General features: G+C 38.3%; 2 protein-coding genes and 1 long non-coding RNA gene across 5 annotated transcripts; 1 reads left to right on the forward strand and 2 right to left on the reverse strand.

Annotated features, from left to right (window-relative positions):
• Window positions 1–4,405: 4,405 nt before the first annotated feature.
• Window positions 4,406–10,425, reverse strand: LOC114563990 (uncharacterized methyltransferase-like C25B8.10). Of its 2 annotated transcripts, none has more exons than XM_028591075.1 (6): window positions 10,087–10,425; window positions 9,794–9,987; window positions 8,785–9,001; window positions 6,408–6,511; window positions 6,132–6,269; window positions 4,406–5,073 (listed from the first exon to the last, which is right to left on the reverse strand). In XM_028591075.1, exons 1-6 carry the CDS (start codon window positions 10,195–10,197, stop codon window positions 4,977–4,979), a joined length of 861 nt encoding a protein of 286 aa, XP_028446876.1. In that variant the 5' UTR covers window positions 10,198–10,425; the 3' UTR covers window positions 4,406–4,976. The 2 variants fall into 2 exon arrangements, with proteins under 2 accessions (XP_028446876.1, XP_028446877.1); XM_028591076.1 differs by having other exon boundaries at window positions 9,794–9,954; window positions 10,087–10,420.
• Window positions 9,672–12,108, forward strand: LOC114563994 (uncharacterized). Of its 2 annotated transcripts, none has more exons than XR_003693715.1 (4): window positions 9,672–9,994; window positions 10,099–10,188; window positions 10,271–10,337; window positions 11,261–12,108. It is a non-coding gene; the product is annotated as an uncharacterized LOC114563994 (long non-coding RNA). The 2 variants fall into 2 exon arrangements; XR_003693714.1 differs by having other exon boundaries at window positions 10,271–10,280.
• On the reverse strand, window positions 10,865–16,064 carry LOC114563993 (putative methyltransferase DDB_G0268948). The gene is made up of 6 exons (XM_028591078.1): window positions 15,647–16,064; window positions 14,913–15,073; window positions 13,343–13,553; window positions 11,861–11,961; window positions 11,266–11,403; window positions 10,865–11,114 (listed from the first exon to the last, which is right to left on the reverse strand). Exons 1-6 carry the CDS (start codon window positions 15,755–15,757, stop codon window positions 11,024–11,026), a joined length of 813 nt encoding a protein of 270 aa, XP_028446879.1. The 5' UTR covers window positions 15,758–16,064; the 3' UTR covers window positions 10,865–11,023.
• Between the last annotated feature and the right edge of the window lie 2,888 nt (window positions 16,065–18,952).

Genomic DNA, 18,952 nt, shown 5'->3' on the forward strand with positions numbered 1-18,952 from the left:
GTGACTGCAGTGACAGTAGCCCCGGTGGCTTTAATCTTAATCATTTCAAAACAAAGTGTTACACCGGGGGCTCTCCCTGCTGGACCACATGACCCAGATGTCAGTGTCTACTCAGTTTAAAGGGAAAAAAAACCCTTCTCTACAACATGACTAATGCACAGGTCATGATAATACATCCTGTTTTATGCTGTGTGTTCGCTTTCTGCTGTACTTTTGCTATAAACTGTAAAGATAAAAGAAAAAGAAAAAGAAGAGCTGTACTCTATTTGAAATAAATTGAAAATAAGAACTTACTACTTATGTGCAAGCAGAGCACAAGATTCAAAATAATGGCCAAACAAACACCGGCATACCGCTGTTTTTTTACACTAAGTTATGCGAAATATGTTACAATTTCAATCAAATTTGAGTGAAATTAACTGCAGCAATTGCTTCTGAGAAGCATCTAAGTTTAGTGTTTCAGGTTAATGTCACATGCACCAATTTGTCATTTCAGAAAAAGACATATCCATATCCTTACAGAAGAAAAATTGGTGGCAATAGACTGTCCCACTGTCCTCAGGCATGTGGAAATATGATGTAATGTGCAATGTATGCAAGTACTAAAAGTCACAGGCTCAATGCACATAACTCATCTATTGAACTATGGGAGGAATGTCCTCCCCCCCATTAACTTGTGTTGCCTTGTTATGGAATACAGTACACTCCAAAAAGTGAAAACATTTCAATTGAAAATGAATACATGTATACATAAATGTATATGACATGAGTATAATACACTTCTGCCACTGTCTTTCACATGAAAATGTCCACAGTAGTCAAGTAGGACTTTTATTTCTAGCAGTGATTGACACACATAGACAGTGAAAGAAATGGACACAGCGACGCTTTAGACTTCGATGGAGACCAGTGACGTGAATTAGAAGCACTTTTCCGGTGATGGCGGAGCGTTACTGAGCAGCCTCCAACTGAGAGAGATGACGTAGATGTGACGTGAGCAACCTGTCTGAAAGTTGTAAGTCTTCTGGTAGCTGTGCCAAGAGAAATCTCAATCATTCCCAATCTTACAGAGACGGAGAGCGTAGGTATATGTAAGGAGATAACATGGGCACAGGCTAATTATTGCTAACTAAAATGCTAGTTAACATTAGTAATTAAACTTAAACAGCTAATGTGAGTCGAAACTGCCTGCGAGCTTCTCCTGTACTATACGGTAATTTGTTTACTATGCGACAGAAAGTCGCGTGGTTACGACACAATCGTTATTTTTGCAAAAACGTCTGCCACGGAGCCAAAACATGAGGTACAAGGTAACGGAGCCTTTTATAGATTGTCGTGTATCTGTAGAAATAAACAATGGACAAATAGAGTCTTTAAATGCTTCAGATGTTCTGTTGTTTGCTGTCAAAATGAATGGGAAATGGAATGCTAACGGGAGGTGATGGCTTGGTAGCCTAAGAATCTCCCCATAGGAGGTAGGCTTTCTGGATGCTCGCTTTTAACCCCCATTGGTTACACAGCACTTTGGATGCTGAGATGGAAACATCTGTCCAGCAGACACACCAGACATGCTCACTGTTTTACAGAACAGCTCTGAAGTCAGTCCAACTCACTCTGCAGTATTCCAACACAACAGGAGTATATAGACTGAAAGTGTGAGTCACTATCTCAGCCTGGAATCATTGATGTAAATAGGCATAGTGCATTTGTCTTTTGTCACAAAGAAAAACGATGTAAACTCTCTCTCTCTCTCTCTTTCTCTCTCTCTCTCTCTCATTTCAATTTGCTTTATTGGCATGTTCAAAGAAAACATGTTGTTGCCAAAGCAGTTTACAGACAATACATATATAGTACATATCACATATTAAATAAATACAGTAGGTGTCACATATATTCTATACTGCACTGATAGTTATACAACATACTACATTACAAAACAATTACATAACACAATGTAATACTTTACAGTTTTGTACAATATAAGGACTGTACAATCCTAAACCAATGTGTAATGTTGGGCTCTTATAGTGGTGAGTCCCTCAGGTTGTGGCAGGCAGATACATATTTAGCTGCCAGTGGAGCTCATGTCCCTTCTCCTAGGCAATCTACCCTCCTCCTCCTCTCTCTCTCTCTCTCTCTCTCTCTCTCTCTCTCTCTCTCTCTCTCTCTCTCAGACAAATACACACACACTAAGACACACAGAGAACTAATAACTTCTCTTTGATTTGAATATGGGAGGAGGAAGGACGTTTTCGCCTGACTAATACAAATGAGTATACAAATTAGTTTTAACTCATATTTGTGTATTCAAAAATGCTGTATTCAAAAGTGCTGCAACATAGTTTTGTTTGATAGTCCTTTGTGGTGGACTTTGGGTTGTGTGTGAATTACCGCTTTTATAAATTCTCAATTCACGATGACTTAACATCATCAAAATAAATAGAAAAACACGCATACAAACCCAGAATGTGCAACACTTTTTTCTGACTTTCAGGTCTATATCCAGTGAGCACCACCTCATGACAGCCCTTGGCGTGCGTTACTTTTCTACATCAATATTCCCTTTTATAACATTGCAAATACATATACTACTCTATAAACCTACAACATTGATGACCAATGTTTTTTGTGGACGCTGTGTGTATAATAGTGAAATCTGTGACAAACACTGAAACGCTGTATTATAGAAGGGAGGATCATATCATGACAAGACAAATTTCAAAAACAGATACTGTATATAAAAACAAATGACTTCAAGCTGAGCCTGTGGTGAAAAAAGATCTGATTTCACAGGGTGGGAAGGGAATGTTTTCCATCAATGATCTTCCAGACAATAGCACAAGGTTTCCAGATCTGAGGGGAACGTTGTGCTCATACAGCTGCAACAACAGATAGACAGAGAGGAAGGCTCGGATTCACCAGGGTGCCATGTTTTTTTCAAATATAAACTCGGAGCTGCATAAAACCTCACTATCCATTTGTGATGAACCACTCACCATGTAGTGCATTTAAAACGATTTTTAACTTTTTAAGATTTGTAACTTTACATTTCTTAAAACGTGAATTGTAATTTACTAGGATTGGGATGTTTTAGCCCGTCACAGTAAAAAGTAGTATGTAAACTGTACTGATATAGAATATTTCATTGCAATATTCGAGGGTTTGTCCAGTCAGGAAGTTGCTTCATGGTTATCAGTGACGGACAGAACTTTTGCTCTTTTATTCCAATATGGTGCACTGCACTGCACGAATCAAGAATCAAACAGATTGAAGAAGAAAGAAACCTTGTGATAGCTACTAACACAAATTTACCGTTTTTGATCAATGATACTGTCAATGATGATGATCCTTACCACACACATACAGAATTGTGTGGTATGACTAAAGGCTTTACAGCAGAGGGGGGACAGGCAAAGTTGGAAAACCATAATAGCCCAAAAGGCCAAAAGATAAAATAAAAAAAACTGACAACTTTCCACCACTATGCTACCAGGTGCATGGCCTCTAGTCATGCCAACGGCTACCAATAGCACAACTGAAGGCTGAAGTCTTCCGCACTGGGTTTTTAAATATGTCTCCAGCATGGACTAAAATTGAAAGAAGCCAGACCTCAAGTAAGGGCATCTGGGATGTTTCTGTTTGTGAGAATGTGGAAAAAAGAAAATAAAAAAGGGCAGGATTCTGTCACAGTAGATCTTCCAGTGGTGGAAAAAGGTTGCTGAGAGCATTCCCACACAGATGTGAGATCAGATAGAGGGGGATTCACATACAACGGGCGTGACAAGCATCACAAACACGACTAACGGCAACTGTGAGAATGGTAAAGACGCATAAATCAGTCAGTGGGACTGCTATTCATCTAAATACAAAGATAAAGGCCATTTAAATGTGTTTCGGAGAGACTGCATGTTTTCCTGTCTCTGGTGTCTTCCAGCAAACAGGACAATTTAGTGTCAGTATTATTTCTATATGTATTCTATATGCTGTATATTTACAGCATGCCATGATTGAAATATACTATATTATTTTTGTTTACATACGAATAATGTATGTGTCAGCCAGTAAATATGATATAGTGTCCCACGTGTAGAGTGCCAATAATCACTTTTAATCAAATGTCTCCCTCTAGTGGTATTTTGTTAGAACAGCCTCTCCAAATACTACACTTGTGCACTTTGTTGACAGGTGAGTCATCGAAAATGACCATTTACACATAAAGCAGATCAATTACAAGATTCAAGTGTAGCTACTGCATTCAGGGATGCTTCAGACAAAGATCATCTGTGTATTTTACAAATCACTATAATGATGGAAACATAAATCTGCACCAACGAGAGGCAAAAGGAATGCTGGATTCAGATATCGAGGAGAAGACAAGAAGACTTTATTAATCCCTGAGGGGAAATTCATTTTTTTTTCACTCTGTTATTACACACATTACACACACATGTCCGAAATACACACAAATGCTGAAGGGCCCTATACTGTAGATATGCATTAAATGGAGAGATCCTAAGCCAAGTCCTGACGGAGTGAGCGACTGCCGCCCAGCATAGCTGAAGAGTAAATGCACAGTACATTTGTGCATGTTTTTGTTAAAGAAACAGCTGATCACCTCTTTCCTTAGTTGAACTTAAAAGCAATAGTTTGAAATTCTCAGAAAGCTTCCTTGCTAAAAAATGATTTCAGAAGATCAATACACTCTCATGAGAAAGTAAATAAGAGTATTTCCCAAAACGTCAAACTATTCCTTTTAAATATGTGACATTTGTATGCAAAACAGAGAGTTCAATATATATATATATATATATATATATATATATATATATATATATATATATATATATATATATATATATACATAGCTTATATAAGTAACAACTAGCACACTACACACTAGCATTCTGTATTTAAATGGCCAAGAGAAAACCTTCACACAGAAAAGTTGACAAAAGACTGGGGGGGGGGGGCAGTAGTCAGGCTTCCTTGGGTTTGCAGGCCAGAAGGTAAAAATACTGCACAGCCACCGTTACCTCTGTCTCCACAGAGGTCACCCTCATTACGGACATCAACCTGAGGAGGAAGTGTGTCATCATTCAGTCCGAGGCTGTAGTTTATTAGGGCAACACATGTCAGACACTGGTAAAAACCTTACATCTCCAATATGGCAGTTTTAAGGATCCATTAAAAAAAAAATCCATGTAAAAATGTGTGTTTTTTTAATAAAACCATAATGTCCTGAATACATTTTCTTCATGTGTTGATAGCACATGGATACATGAGATTCATAAATACAAATCATAGGTTTACACTGCTTATTATCGTTTTTACAGAGAGCATTGTCAAGTGTGTGGTATGTAGGGCTGGGCAATATATCAATGTTATATGAGGCTAGAGATCGTCTTAAATTTTTGATATCTTAATATCCTGATGTGTTGTCTTTTCCTGGTTTTAAAGGCTGCATTACAGTATAGTAATGTCATTTTCCGAACACACCAGACTGTTCTAGCTGTTCTATTATTTGTCTTTACCCACTTAGTCATTATATCAACATAACTGATGATTATTTATCAAACATCTCGTGGTGTTCATATTTTGTGAAAGCACCAATTGTCAACCCTACAATTAGAGCTGGGCAATATATCGATATTATATCGATATCGTGATATGAGACTAGATATCGTCTTCGATTTTGGATATCGTAATCTGGCATAAGTGTTGTCTTTTCCTGGTTTTAAAGGCTGCGTTACAGTAAAGTGATGTCATTTTTGGAACTTACCAGACTATTGTAACTGTTCTATTATTTGCCTTCACCCACTTAGTCATTATATCCACATTACTGATGCTTAAAATCTAAAATCTCATTGTGTCAATATTTTGTGAAAGCACCAATAGTCAACACTACAATATCATTGCGGTATCAATATCGAGGTATTTGGTCAAAAATATCGTGATATTTGATTTTCTCCATATCGCCCAGCCCTACCTACAATATCGCCACAATATCGATATTGAGGTATTTGGTCAAAATTATCGGGATAATTGATTTTCTTCATATCGCCCAGCTCTAGTGGTATGCACACAAGTGTACTGTATACTGTACTGTACGTGTGCTGCCATTAGGCATTTACCTTTGACAGATGTCCTGGGAGAGTGCGGTGGCTTTCTGCGGGTCCTCTCTCAGCAGAGCCTGATAGCTCGAGAAAGACTCCATCAACCCCATGTAGCTGGACAGAGGCATGGGTCTTTTCACCCACACACACTCTTGCCTGTAATACATATTTAATAAAAACAGTGAGTATGTACCTACTGTACATTTATGTACATATGAATCAAAATAATATTTTTTTTTCCTAAGCCAAAAGAGAGAATTTGCTGCAATTGATCAAGCAAAAGCATGCTCTCACCAGTCCTTGTCAGGGTAATGGATGGATTCATAGGCCTCCCGGTACAACTCCATAGAGCTGGCACCAAGGTGGGGACTGCGGTAAGGCTGCAAGGCTGCATAAAACTGGTCAAACCCAGAGACAGGGAGTCATGAGATTGTTCATCACTATAATAATAGCATGACATATAGCATATGTTTTAATCACATGACATGTTTGATTTCATTTCACTATAAAACAGCTTTAATGCCTAGCTAGGTGTGTTTGTACTGTCTATCCAGAGTTAGTGTATGTTTTTTGTCTGACTCATAATGAACTCATAATCCACATTTTTACAATGTTTTGACTTTTTTCATCTTAAAAACATCTCCAGACTCCGGCCATTACTCTCTGACTCCGTGGCAGAAACCCTCATTCATGCTTTCATTACCTCCCGTTTGGATCCTACTGCAATGGAGTCCTGTCTGGGGTCCCCAGCAAAACCCTAGACAGGCTCCAGTATGTCTAGAACTCTGCCGCCAGGGGCCTCACGCACACCAAGACGTGGCAGCACATCACCCCAACCCTCATCCACCTTCACTGGCTCCCAATTAAGTCCCGCATCAAATATAAAATCCTTCTTCTCACCTACAAATCCCTCCATGCCCCTGGCCCCACAGTACCTCTCCGACCTCCTCCATCCATACACCCCACCCCGAAACCTGTGGTCCTCAGATGCTGGCCTTCTCTCCATTCCCCACACCAGACTCTGTACCTTTGGAGATGGAGCCTTTAGTGTTACAGCCCCATACCCTCTGGAACATCCTCCCTGCCGATATTTGAAATGCTACATCCCTGGACATTTAAAAAAAAACAAAAAAAGTCCTGAAACACCACTTGTTTACCACAGCCTAAAACCTCCCTTAGAATAGCCAATGTAATTCTGTAAAGTGCCCTTGGGATTCATGAAAGACGCTATAAAAGTTATTATTATTATTATTTGAGATCCAATAGATGGTGCTGTTGTTCATTTCTGATTAAAGGCCATTCATTGTTCTGCACAGAAGATGCACTAGAGTGTGATGTAAGGATGTGTCTGATGATGATGATGATGATGATGACAGACAGTATAGTACAATATACTGTATATCCCCTACACCAGCAGAACTGGAAAAGGGTTCTCCTTTTGAGTTTATGGATCAGGCAGATGAGGCAGTCGGGGATGCTGGTACTCATGTACAAAACCCCAGCAGAGGCAAAGAGAAGATACAGTAAATGTATAAATATGCATTTACCTCCGAAATGCTTGTCTGGAACTGTTGATATTAGTGATTCAATTGTTTTTATAGAATGAAAAAACAAGTTTAAAAAGTGTGAAAAAGATTAACATAATTTTCTTAACCCTCCTGTTGTCCTCGGGTCAAATTTGACCCATTTTCAAATGTTTCTATATAAGAGAAAATATGGACAAAACATCAAGAAAAGTGACAAAAACGTCGGGAAAAGTGATAAGTGTCGAAAGTGAAAAAAGAAACGTTGAAATAAAAAGTGTTAATTTAAATTAGGGTTAAAAAATACATCTCAATCGTAGGCCCTTTTTACAGCAGACACTTTGACATGTTGCAGTAGGAAGAACATAGGTGTAAATAATAAAAAAAATAATGATGGCAGTTTTAAGGCCCTGGTATAGCCTATTATTCATGCTGGCTCACTGTCACACTGTCATGGCTTACCTAGTCCACACGTACACGTTTATTTTTAAAAACGGGGTTCTTCCATTGTTTGTTCTAAAAAGAAATCACTGCCCGTCCCTCTGTCAAAAACCCAATGGAAGTGCTGTCAAGAACATATCAAGCCAAGAGGTGGCGAGGGCTACCGAATAACTAGAATTCCGACGGTCTTGTTGGAGACCGGCAGTGTTGGCGGCAGGATCTGTGGTGTGGCAGTGATGGATTATGCAGCAATGACCTCCATGGCACATGTGAAAACATGTAAAAAAAAAAAAAAAAAAAAAAAAAAGTCCTGCAAGCAAGCCTGTTACCAGCATTATTTTGGCCACATCTGCCATTAAGAGAAATGTTGCCTCATTTGTGACGCCTAACAAAAGAGATAAGGCAAACTCTGACATAACAAGCCCAAAACTCTGTTTTCTCTGTCTACACGACAACACACAAACGGCATTTCTAAAAGTCTTCACCCTGGCAGGAGTTTTTTTTAAAGTTCCGTTTACAGTGACCTTAAACATCCTCTGTATGCGGATGAAATGCCAAAATGTTAATTTGTTAAGGCCATTGTTAATGTTATCAGTAACAGCTTTATTGCCGTGCAGCTTAATATCTACCTCTGTACATACAGCTAAGGAGGGTCTATCAGTGCACAGTCACAATAACTTCTCTCAGATAAACATTCTTGTAAGCACCTCTTTGCAGACTTGGTTGAGTGTATGTGAGCAGCAGTCCGGGTAGCTGAGCTCCATGTTAATGGTGTAGTTGAGCAGAGCCAAGCAGCCGTTGGGCTTCAGGACCCTGTGGGCCTCCTGGAGAAAACGTGGTCGGTCGAACCAGTGGAAGGCAGACATGGCTGTCACCAAGTCCACTGAGCTGTCAGCAAATGGCAGCTCCTCGGCCACACACTGCCTAAAGATGGGAAAGTAGCAACAGCCAAGTCAAACTTCTGACTACTGCTTAAAGTATAAAGAATACAAATGTAGGGGGTTTTCAGGTAATAGCTGTTGAATTGTCAAGCTACTTTTTAAATGTGATGTGTAAATTGCAGTCTAATGTGCAGTGCAACAAAGCCCTGTTGTCTTTTAAACAGCAAAGCCTGATGCAGATGCCAGATGTAACCAGTGCCTCATGCAATTTTTTTTTCAAATGATCCATTGTTTTGCAAAAAAAAATAAAATAAAAAGAGATGGTTGTTGGGTTTCACAGGTGAAATAGATATAATAATAATCGCAGAAATGATCAAAACTCATTATTACAGAATATAATTGCATCATTTATTTTAAGTAACATTGGATATCATTTTTTTTCATAAATTTTCATTTAAAAATGGCTTTTTTAACAGTCTGTTTTTAAGCGGCATGTTGGTATTTTGGTATGTCAAGTTTTATTTCATAATTACTTTTAATAACTGTATAACTGTCAGCCCTCGCTTTTCAACTTTTAGCCAATCAGGTTCGCTGTTTACAAGGCTGGCGAAGGGAATGTCCCGCCCTACTCTGCCTCTGATTGGCTTACCCTGGTATTTTCTTTTTTTATCCTAACAAACTAATGCAACGAGTATTAGCCAATCAGAGGCAGAGTAGGGCGGGACATTCCTTCGCCATCCGTCGATTTTCCTCCGTAAAATCTATAAAATCTTCTGTTTACAGACTTGAGTTAAAACTAAAGAGTAAGTGGGACTCGTGGCTGGTTCATGCTTACCTATATGTGATGTTTGGCTCTTTAGCATGCTCCAAAGCCACTTCCACCTGGGCAGGACTAACGTCTGTCCCCACCACCGAGGCAAAGTGTTTGGCCAGCAGCACTGTTCCCTGTCCTGAGCCGCAACCAACATCTACTGCCAGCTCGAAGGGATGTCCTTTCTGCCCCAAAATCGAGCACGTTATACAACATTGCTGCAAAGTTAGTTTTGCTATTGGAAGCTATCCATTGACAAAGCTAGTTCATTTTATATTTACCAAATAGATGACCACACGTTTTCCACTTGCACTTACCCGTTTTTCCAGGAAGTCAAGCACCTGTCGTATTAGATCATCTGATGGTGAGATCCTGTACTTCCAGTAGGAAGAAGCATGCTTTTTGCCTTCAAACAGACGGTAAGCCATAGCTCGTTGATCCCTCTCAACAGTTCAGCATACGTATAAAGATAAAAAAAAACACATCTATTTTATCTTACAGGTTTTACTGGGTAAGAGGAGCTATTAACTTCCACATTGAAAAGACCGTGTATTCTTTTCTGCCGGAAGTCAGTCACACACACACACACACACACACACACACACACACACGCTCACAAAAGGGGGAAACTGGGAACAAGGTCAGTCACTGCTCCCCCACTTGTACATGGCATGTTGAATAATGAAGCCCCTTAAAGGGACAGCTCAAAAACCTTTTTTATTTTTTTTTTTATTTTTACATTTTGTGGCATCTGTTTTTTACTTTCTCTTAGCATAATACATTCAACAATGCTTTGTTTTGAATGTAATCCATAAGTAAGCAAGGCCAAGCTCAAAGGTCTGTGTGAGTAAGAGTCAGCTTATTATTATGTGATGGTATTCATTTCTGTCAGAGCCAATGAAAACGCCTGAATATCACGAGTGTTACCATAATAACATCCTATGTGCGACTCTCCTCTGCATCTACTGGCTGATTTCTTGTTACTCTTTAACCAAGGACTTGTTAATTAGTGTCAGTGTTTGTTGAAATGTGACAGTGATCAACTCAACTCAAGACATTTCTTTTTTTTATTGGTCAACATGAAAAGTAAGTCACCATACAATTGTTAAGATTAAAGAGTAAAGGTATTTAATCATTCAACAAGCACACACCTTAATGCATCCATAGTTTTTTTTTAAGTTCATAAATTGCAACATCTAAGACTTGAAAATCCTCTCTCAAACCCCCCCACCCCCACCAATGCCACATAGTTGATTATTGTGGTTTTGATGCCAGGACACAGAAATATTCCAGTTCCTGGTCTATTTCAGTGTCAGGAGACGTGACTCCCATCTCCTCCAGAAACCTGTGAAGCAGTGCACAGATTGATTATTCTGGTCAGTACTCAAAGAAAAACATTCAGACAGTTAATATTTGCAAAATTGTGTGCATGCGTGCGTGCATGCTTGTGTGTGTGTGTGTGTGTGTGTGTGTGTGTGTGTGTGTGGATAGATGACCTCTTCTGAGTATTAAGCAGCAGGTCTTCAGCAGCCTGGGGATCTTTCCTTTTGTAATCTTGGAACATGGACCAGGACTCAATGAAACCCACCAGGTTCCTCACCGAGATGGTCGAGTTCACCCGAATACGTTCAATCCTGTTGTACCATTTTATTGACTTATTATAAAGATAATTAAACAATAACAACTTGACATCATTTAACTGTGCATTTATTGATTCAAGACAGCAATAACAACTGCCTTTCTGTTTTATGTAACAAGGACAGAACGTGATTTCAGCTCTGAACAAGTTTGCTATTGTCTATCTTTGTCAATCAGAACAGGGGTTATTGCCACCATAAGTTACACTCATGTGGAATTCGCCTTGGTGATTGGTGCTTAAACAAACAAACATATTAAACATTAATATAAATAATAAATACAGAAACAAATACAAAATAGCTGTTTTGCATAAGAAAAAAAGAGGCTGATCAAATGAGGCAAATAACAGTGTAACAATTTAATACTGTTTATGATTTTATAGGAACAGCAGACAATGGTATTGTATTTAGCTATCACAGAGGTGTGTTTACTGTAGGAGTGTATGGTAAATACCTCTCCTTGTCGGGAAACGGGATGGCTGAGTAGAGCTCCTCCAGCTTACTCTTATCTACAGCTACTTGATTGTTAGTGTAAGGCAACAGCACCTGCCTCACCTGAAAGTAAATGTATAGAAATGTTTAATTATTCCATCATGTATTGAATTTATATTGCATGTATATCGTGTCTGTATATACATGTATCTATATCTGTATCTATTTCAAATATCTTTAGTTTTCTGTACTGTTTGATTTTGCCTTACATTTGCACTATTTACAATGTATTACTGTATTGTATGTATTACTTATCTTTCTTTATCTTATTTGTACATATTACTTATATGTTTTTATCTTTATTTGTATATATTTCTTATCTTCAATATTATACTTGTTGTACGTGTACTTATTGCACCGTGGGACGGAGAGAAACATGTTTTCAATTGCTCTTGTATGTCCGACACATATTGCAGAATTGACAATAAAGTTGACTTGACTTGACTACTGTATGTTTTTATGCTTTATGCCTGCTGCGACAAATACTAAATTAATTGATTGATTGATGACTGCCTGTCTAATAACTGTAACTTGTACTTTTAAATTTCTGTTTATTTGCACAATAGGCAGCAACATATTACATAGTGAGGTTTTTAAGTGTTGGTATAGGCAGATTTTTTAATTGTGGACAGGACCAGACTAGGTGTTTCCCCCTGCTTTAAAGGTGCTGTAGATAGGATTGGGAAGATGCCCATGGTGGCCGCTCACACCACGCCCCTTGTTTTTTTCGTAGAGAAGTTTTAGACGGAGAGAAAGTTCCCAGTTTTTTTGGTCCGCGAACGATGCCTGAAGGGTAGGGGACCGTTCGCTAGACCCACAGCAGCGAACGTTCCCTTATTGTTGTGTAGGAACGTTTCCTTGATGTCCTGGAACGTTCGTTATTGGTAGGCTATAATTACACCACCTCTGCAGGTGTTAAAGTCACAGTGAGTGCTTTACATAAAACGTTAAAGAGCAATTCAAATAAAACTGGCAAAAAATGCTAATATACAAATACAAGAATAAAAGTTATATTGCAGTGTAAGAAATGTATCATTAAGTTTTGATTAATAGGTATAGGGACGGGTTTGGGAGGAGACAGGGGCGCCACAGTTATTAGGTCGGAAGAGGTCAGTTATACAAGCCATTTGAGTTTGTGGCAAAACCTTTCACAGTGCTCATTTTTTACGTTGTGACTATTTTTCTAGTCATATTTCATCATTTAAGTTTTCTTTAAAATAGTGTTAAAATCTCGTCTCATTCTCGTGAGCCCAGTCTTGTGTCTTGTCTTGTCTCATGAGCTGAAGTTCTCGTCACACCCAGTAATTATATTTATGTAGCCACACCATTTTAGTGCCCTAAGCGCTATGTTTACAGATTGCATTAATGAAACTGTTACTCACAAAAGCTTTACATTGCTGATTAGGTCTAACATGACTGGAGTGAAACTAGAGTCTACACCCACCTCTTCATACACGTGATTGAGTCTTTCTCCACAGGCCTGGTAGGTAAGTCTGGTGTTCTTGAAGCCCAGCAGAGCCATGCAACCCCGGGGTTTTAAAGCCCGACTTGCCTCAGTCAAGAACCTTGTCTGATCAAACCAGTGGGCTGCTGACGCTGCTGTGAGCAAGTCTACAGAACCATCTGGAAAAGGAAGCTCCTCTGCTGTCCCCTTCCTGCAGGGGACAACAGTCAGGTCACACTGATTTCCAGTGATGGAAGAAGTATTCAGATCCTTTACTTAAGTAAAAGTACTGATACCACACTGTAAAAATACTCTGTTACAAGTAAAAGACCTGCATTGAAAAGTAAAATTATGTAAGTATCATCAGGAAAATATACATAAGGTATTAAAAGTAAAAGTTCTCAATGCTCCTCCCATTTTAGAAACTGGAAACGATCAAAATAGTTTTATGGTCTAATGATTTCAGCTGGACTTGAAGGCCGTTATATTGTTGGGTGGTTTAATTTATAATTAAGCATCCTATTTTATAAACTAGCCTGTGTTTAGTGTGCAAAAATCTTATTTGTAAAGTAACTAGTAACTAAAGCTGTATGTGGAATGAAAAGTAGAATATTTTTCTCTGAAATGTAGTGAAGAAGAAGAAAGTGGCACAAAAAGACTCAAGTAAACTTGTACTTAAGTATATGACTTGAGTAAATTTACTTAGTTACATTCCATCACTGCTTATTTTGCACTTTTAAATAAATCGTATTTACATAATTTGAAAAATTAGACTTTCTGTTTCCAAGTAAAAGTACTGATACCACACTGTAAAAATACTCTGTTACAAGTAAGAGTCCTGCATTGAAAATGTTACTTAAGTAAAATTATATAAGTATCATCAGGAAAATGTACATAAGGTATTAAAAGTAAAAGTACTCAGTGCAGAAAAATCCTCCCCTTTTAGAAAGTGGAAACGATCAAAACAGTTCCGTGTTTAATCGGCTAATAATTTCAGCTGGACTTGTAGGCCGTTATATTGTCGGGTAGTTTAATTTATAATAGAGCATACTCGGGGAAGACCCAGGACTAGGTGGAGGGATTATATCTCCAACCTGGCCTGGGAACGCCTCGGGATCCCCCAGTCGGAGCTGGTTAATGTTGCTCGGGAAAGGGAAGTTTGGGGTCCCCTGCTGGAGCTGCTCCCCCCGCGACCCGACACCGGATAAGCGGACGAAGATGGATATTTAATAAACTACATGTGTTTTGTTTGCAAAAATCGTAATTTGTAAAATAACTAGTAACTAAAGCTGTCAGTGGAGTAAAAAGTACAATATTAGTAGTAGAAGTAGAAAGTGGCATGACAAGAAAAGAGCACTGTACAGTACTTGAATAAATGTACGTTACATTCCATCACTGCTAATTTTGCACTTTTAAATACATTTTATTTACATAATTTGAAAAATTAGACTTTCTGTTTCAGCATGTAACTCCAAACGCTTCTGGAACGTTTGCATTTCAACGTCATTCTTTATTTTCAAAGAGTACTGTAACTACGTCCACACATGTAGAGCAACTCACACACTCCTACCTGTATGTGATGTTAGGGTACCCTGGCACAGCTCTGGCCTCCTCCAGTTGACACTCACTGATGTCGATGCCCACCACTTCCTGGAAGTACGGTGCCAGTAGCCGGGAATTCTGACCTGTCCCACATCCCAGATCCACTGCCAGCACATGTGGCTGTCCCTTCTGAGGATGGGAACAGATATGCAGTAATTGTTGTCAATGTGTTGAATGATGCAGATAAAATAAGATAATCTAGAGATGTTCCGATACCATTTTTTTTCTACCTGATTCCGATTCGTGAATACAGCGTATTCGCTAACACGAAGTACCGATCCGATACCAGCGTGGTAAAAAATACATCTATTTGATTATGTTTTAACAGCTGTATACTACTAACCCCGTATGGATGTGATATGATTGCTATCATTGTTGTATGGCTGGCTCAGGTTAAACTTTGTGAAACATGAACAAACAGAAACAATGAATGCCACAGAACATTTTATTATCCAGTTTGACAGTCAGTCATAACAAAAAAAAGGACATAAATAAACTACTTTAAAGTAGATTGTCTTTGGTGCTAAATTACGCGGTACCGATACAAGCATTTCAGTCAGTATCGGAGGCTTTTCCAATACTGGTATCGGTACTGGAACATCTCTATCATAAACTCTTGTTTTGTGCATCAAATAGGCCGAATTAATGCACTATGATAACAGAATAGATTGCATATTCACAGTGTATTTGGCTATGGCCTACCTTTTCATCTAGGTATTGAAGAATAATGTTCTTGATCTCATCTGGAGGTGTAAAGCGATATCTTTGGTAGATGGAGGCGTGAACCTTCCCCTCAAACAGCCGGTATGTCATGATGGTCTGTTTTTTTCTCTTTTTGTTCTGTTACCAATTTAGCCTTCTCCGAGCCTGTGCTCCAAAACAGCCTCCTTTGTACGTCTTTGTTCTCTTTCAGTCTCCTGTCTTGTTAGCCTTTGTTTTGTTTCCTTGCTTTTAGCCTCTTTTACCCTCTATGTGTCTTCTCTCTTATCTTGCACCTTCTTTTCCTCCTGCTGCCATTTTCTGCCTACACGCACTGCACTACTGCCAGCATTTAACTCCTCATCCACTTCCTAAAGTGACACAAAAGTAAAAAATGCCTAACTTGTATGGCCGGTATTGCCTGTTACCTGTTACTAACTACTTTCCAGAGGTGTCAAAAGTATTCACATTCATTACTCAAGTAGAAGTACAGATACTAGGGTTTGAAAAGACTTCTGTAGAAGTTGAAGTATCAACTCAAGCTTTTTACTCAAGTAAAAGTGTTAAAGTACTGGTATAAAAGTAAAAATGCTATTAAGGACATAAGCTTAACCCACCCCACCCCACCTCCACAAAAAACATTTTCTAAAGGCCATAAGGACTATAATGTTATATAAAAATCATACCTGCAAACTCAGAAGGGCTGAAAGAGGTGAGCTCTCTCTCTCTCTCTCTCTCTCTCTAAAAAAGGAGCACCTTGTTCAATTGTATTTGTCTGTTAAAAAATATAAAACAATAAAAAGTTGCTCTAAAAAAAAAAAAAAAGCACAAGGCGACATTAAAGAACGGCTTGTGTATTGCTAAGGCCACAGGGTCAAAATTAAATGATTTATTCAAAATGTAATAACTTATAACAATAACTTTTCAGGCTGAGTCTGTGTTTTTCAGAAAACAGCAGCTACAGTCTGGTGTTACAGTCTCCAGTGACATAATACAGAGTAGACGCCGTCTATGTCTATGGATATATCGGTATATATATATCGATATATATATATATATATATATATATATATATATATACATATGTATATATATATATATAGGTATGATATATATATATGCAGGTATGATATATATATATATATATATATATATATATATATATATATATATATATATATATATATATATAGATATATATCGGTTATATCATATATATATAACATTTCCGTAACATAATGGGGGGCTTTTATTGTGAAGGATTTATAGGATATGAATGAAACCGTTATGAAAGCAAAAAATCATAGGACACAAGTTTCTTTCAGAATGTATTCATGTATTTCACGTTTACTCTGTAAACTTGTTGTTTACAGACTTGAGTTAAAACTAAAGAGTAAGTGGGACTCGTGGCTGGTTCATGATTACCTATATGTGATGTTTGGCTCTTTAGCATGCTCCAAAGCCACTTCCACCTGGGCAGGACTAACGTCTGTCCCCACCACCGAGGCAAAGTGTTTGGCCAGCAGCACTGTTCCCTGTCCTGAGCCGCAACCAACATCTACTGCCAGCTCGAAGGGATGTCCTTTCTGCCCATATATTGAGCATGTTATAGAACATTGCTGCAAAGTTAGTTTTGCTATTTCATCCATTGACAATGCTAGTTTTTGTTTTTTTTATTTACACTTGCACTTACCCGTTTGTAATTTCTGCCAAACAGCAGCAAAAAGAGACAATTGCAAGATAAAGGCACGTTCATTTTCCCTTTATTTTCCAATATTTTTTTGTCAGTTTCTTTAAAGACATCATCATTAGGCAATCTGGCACAAATCGAGTGGAATGGGACAACAAATAGGAAACAGTCTCCCGATGAGGTACGCTGTTTTTGATTCTTAGTTTTACTTTTGTGATAAAAACCATTGAAATGTTTGCCTGTGACATTCTAAAATTAAAGAAAAGAACAGATTGTTAAAGTCGGCCAAATGACTCAGTAATGTCACTTACATAGCAATGCCCATTTTAAGTTAGCTAATAATAGCTAATATTAGCCATGAACTCTTTGTCATACCAGACAAAGTAAGGCTGCTAAACCCTTGAGTTCAATGGGTTGAACAATGCTACGTTTTATTGCTAATTGATTATATTTTTAATTTGTAGGAGAAATAATGTTATCTTTTCTTCCAAAAGTTTCATACTGTTGCTTTAACTTTTGCATAACTCACCCCCTATGTGTGAGGACGTGACGTCACATTATCAACAAAGGGTTCATGCAGCTGATTTTTAAACTGGATAATAATCTAGTTCTAACCAGTAATGCTGATAATCAGTACGAGTCTTACTCTTAAAGAGATTTTATTGCAAAACCAACAGGTAAAAATCAGAAAATTCAGAGTCTATTTCTCATTATTTGTTATTGTTACCTACTGTACATTCTGTTTGCCTTTTACCTACTGAGAAAGAGCAGAGAAGCATAGCATCGGCTACAAACTATGCCATGTTTTCATGGCAACGCTTTAAACCAAAGCAACTAAGCACCCCTTCTGTGAAACACCAGTGGTCGGTAGTTATATTTCAAAAGAATGCCCAGTTACGTAACCTCTCAGTGTGCATTTAAGGCTGTAAGGGATCAGCTGTTCTATTGGGAAACCGTTTGAGAGGTAGGTACTGCAAAATGAAAGACAAGTGAGAATAAATACAGTAGATGCTCTATTGACAGATATCTCAACATACCACTACAATCCAGATCATCTAAACTAGCCTGAACACTCTTCCGTACGACCAAAAGGTGTGTTAATGACTATGTTGTAAGTCTGGCAAAAAAAGTCTTCGTCAGCTTACTTATGCACCTGCATTACACACCACACACACACACACACACACACACACACACACACACACACACACACTCGCTCACAAAAGGGGGAGACCGGGAACAAGGAGGTCAGTCACTGCTCCCCCACTTGTACATGGCATGTTGAATAATGAAGCCCCTTAAAGGGACAGCTCGAAAACCTTTTTTTTTTTTTTTTTTTTTTTTTTTACATTTTGTGGCATCTGTTTTTTACTTTCTCTTAGCATAATACATTCAACAATGCTTTGTTTTGAATGTAATCCATAAGTAATCAAGGCCAAGCTCAAAGGTCTGTGTGAGTAAGAGTCAGCTTATTATTATGTGATGGTATTCATTTCTGTCAGAGCCAATGAAAACGCCTGAATATCACGAGTGTTACCATAATAACATCCTATGTGCGACTCTCCTCTGCATCTACTGGCTGATTTCTTGTTACTCTTTAACCAAGGACTTGTTAATTA

This window comes from Perca flavescens, chromosome 11, assembly GCF_004354835.1.
Source record: "Perca flavescens isolate YP-PL-M2 chromosome 11, PFLA_1.0, whole genome shotgun sequence".
Lineage (NCBI taxonomy): Eukaryota > Metazoa > Chordata > Actinopteri > Perciformes > Percidae > Perca > Perca flavescens.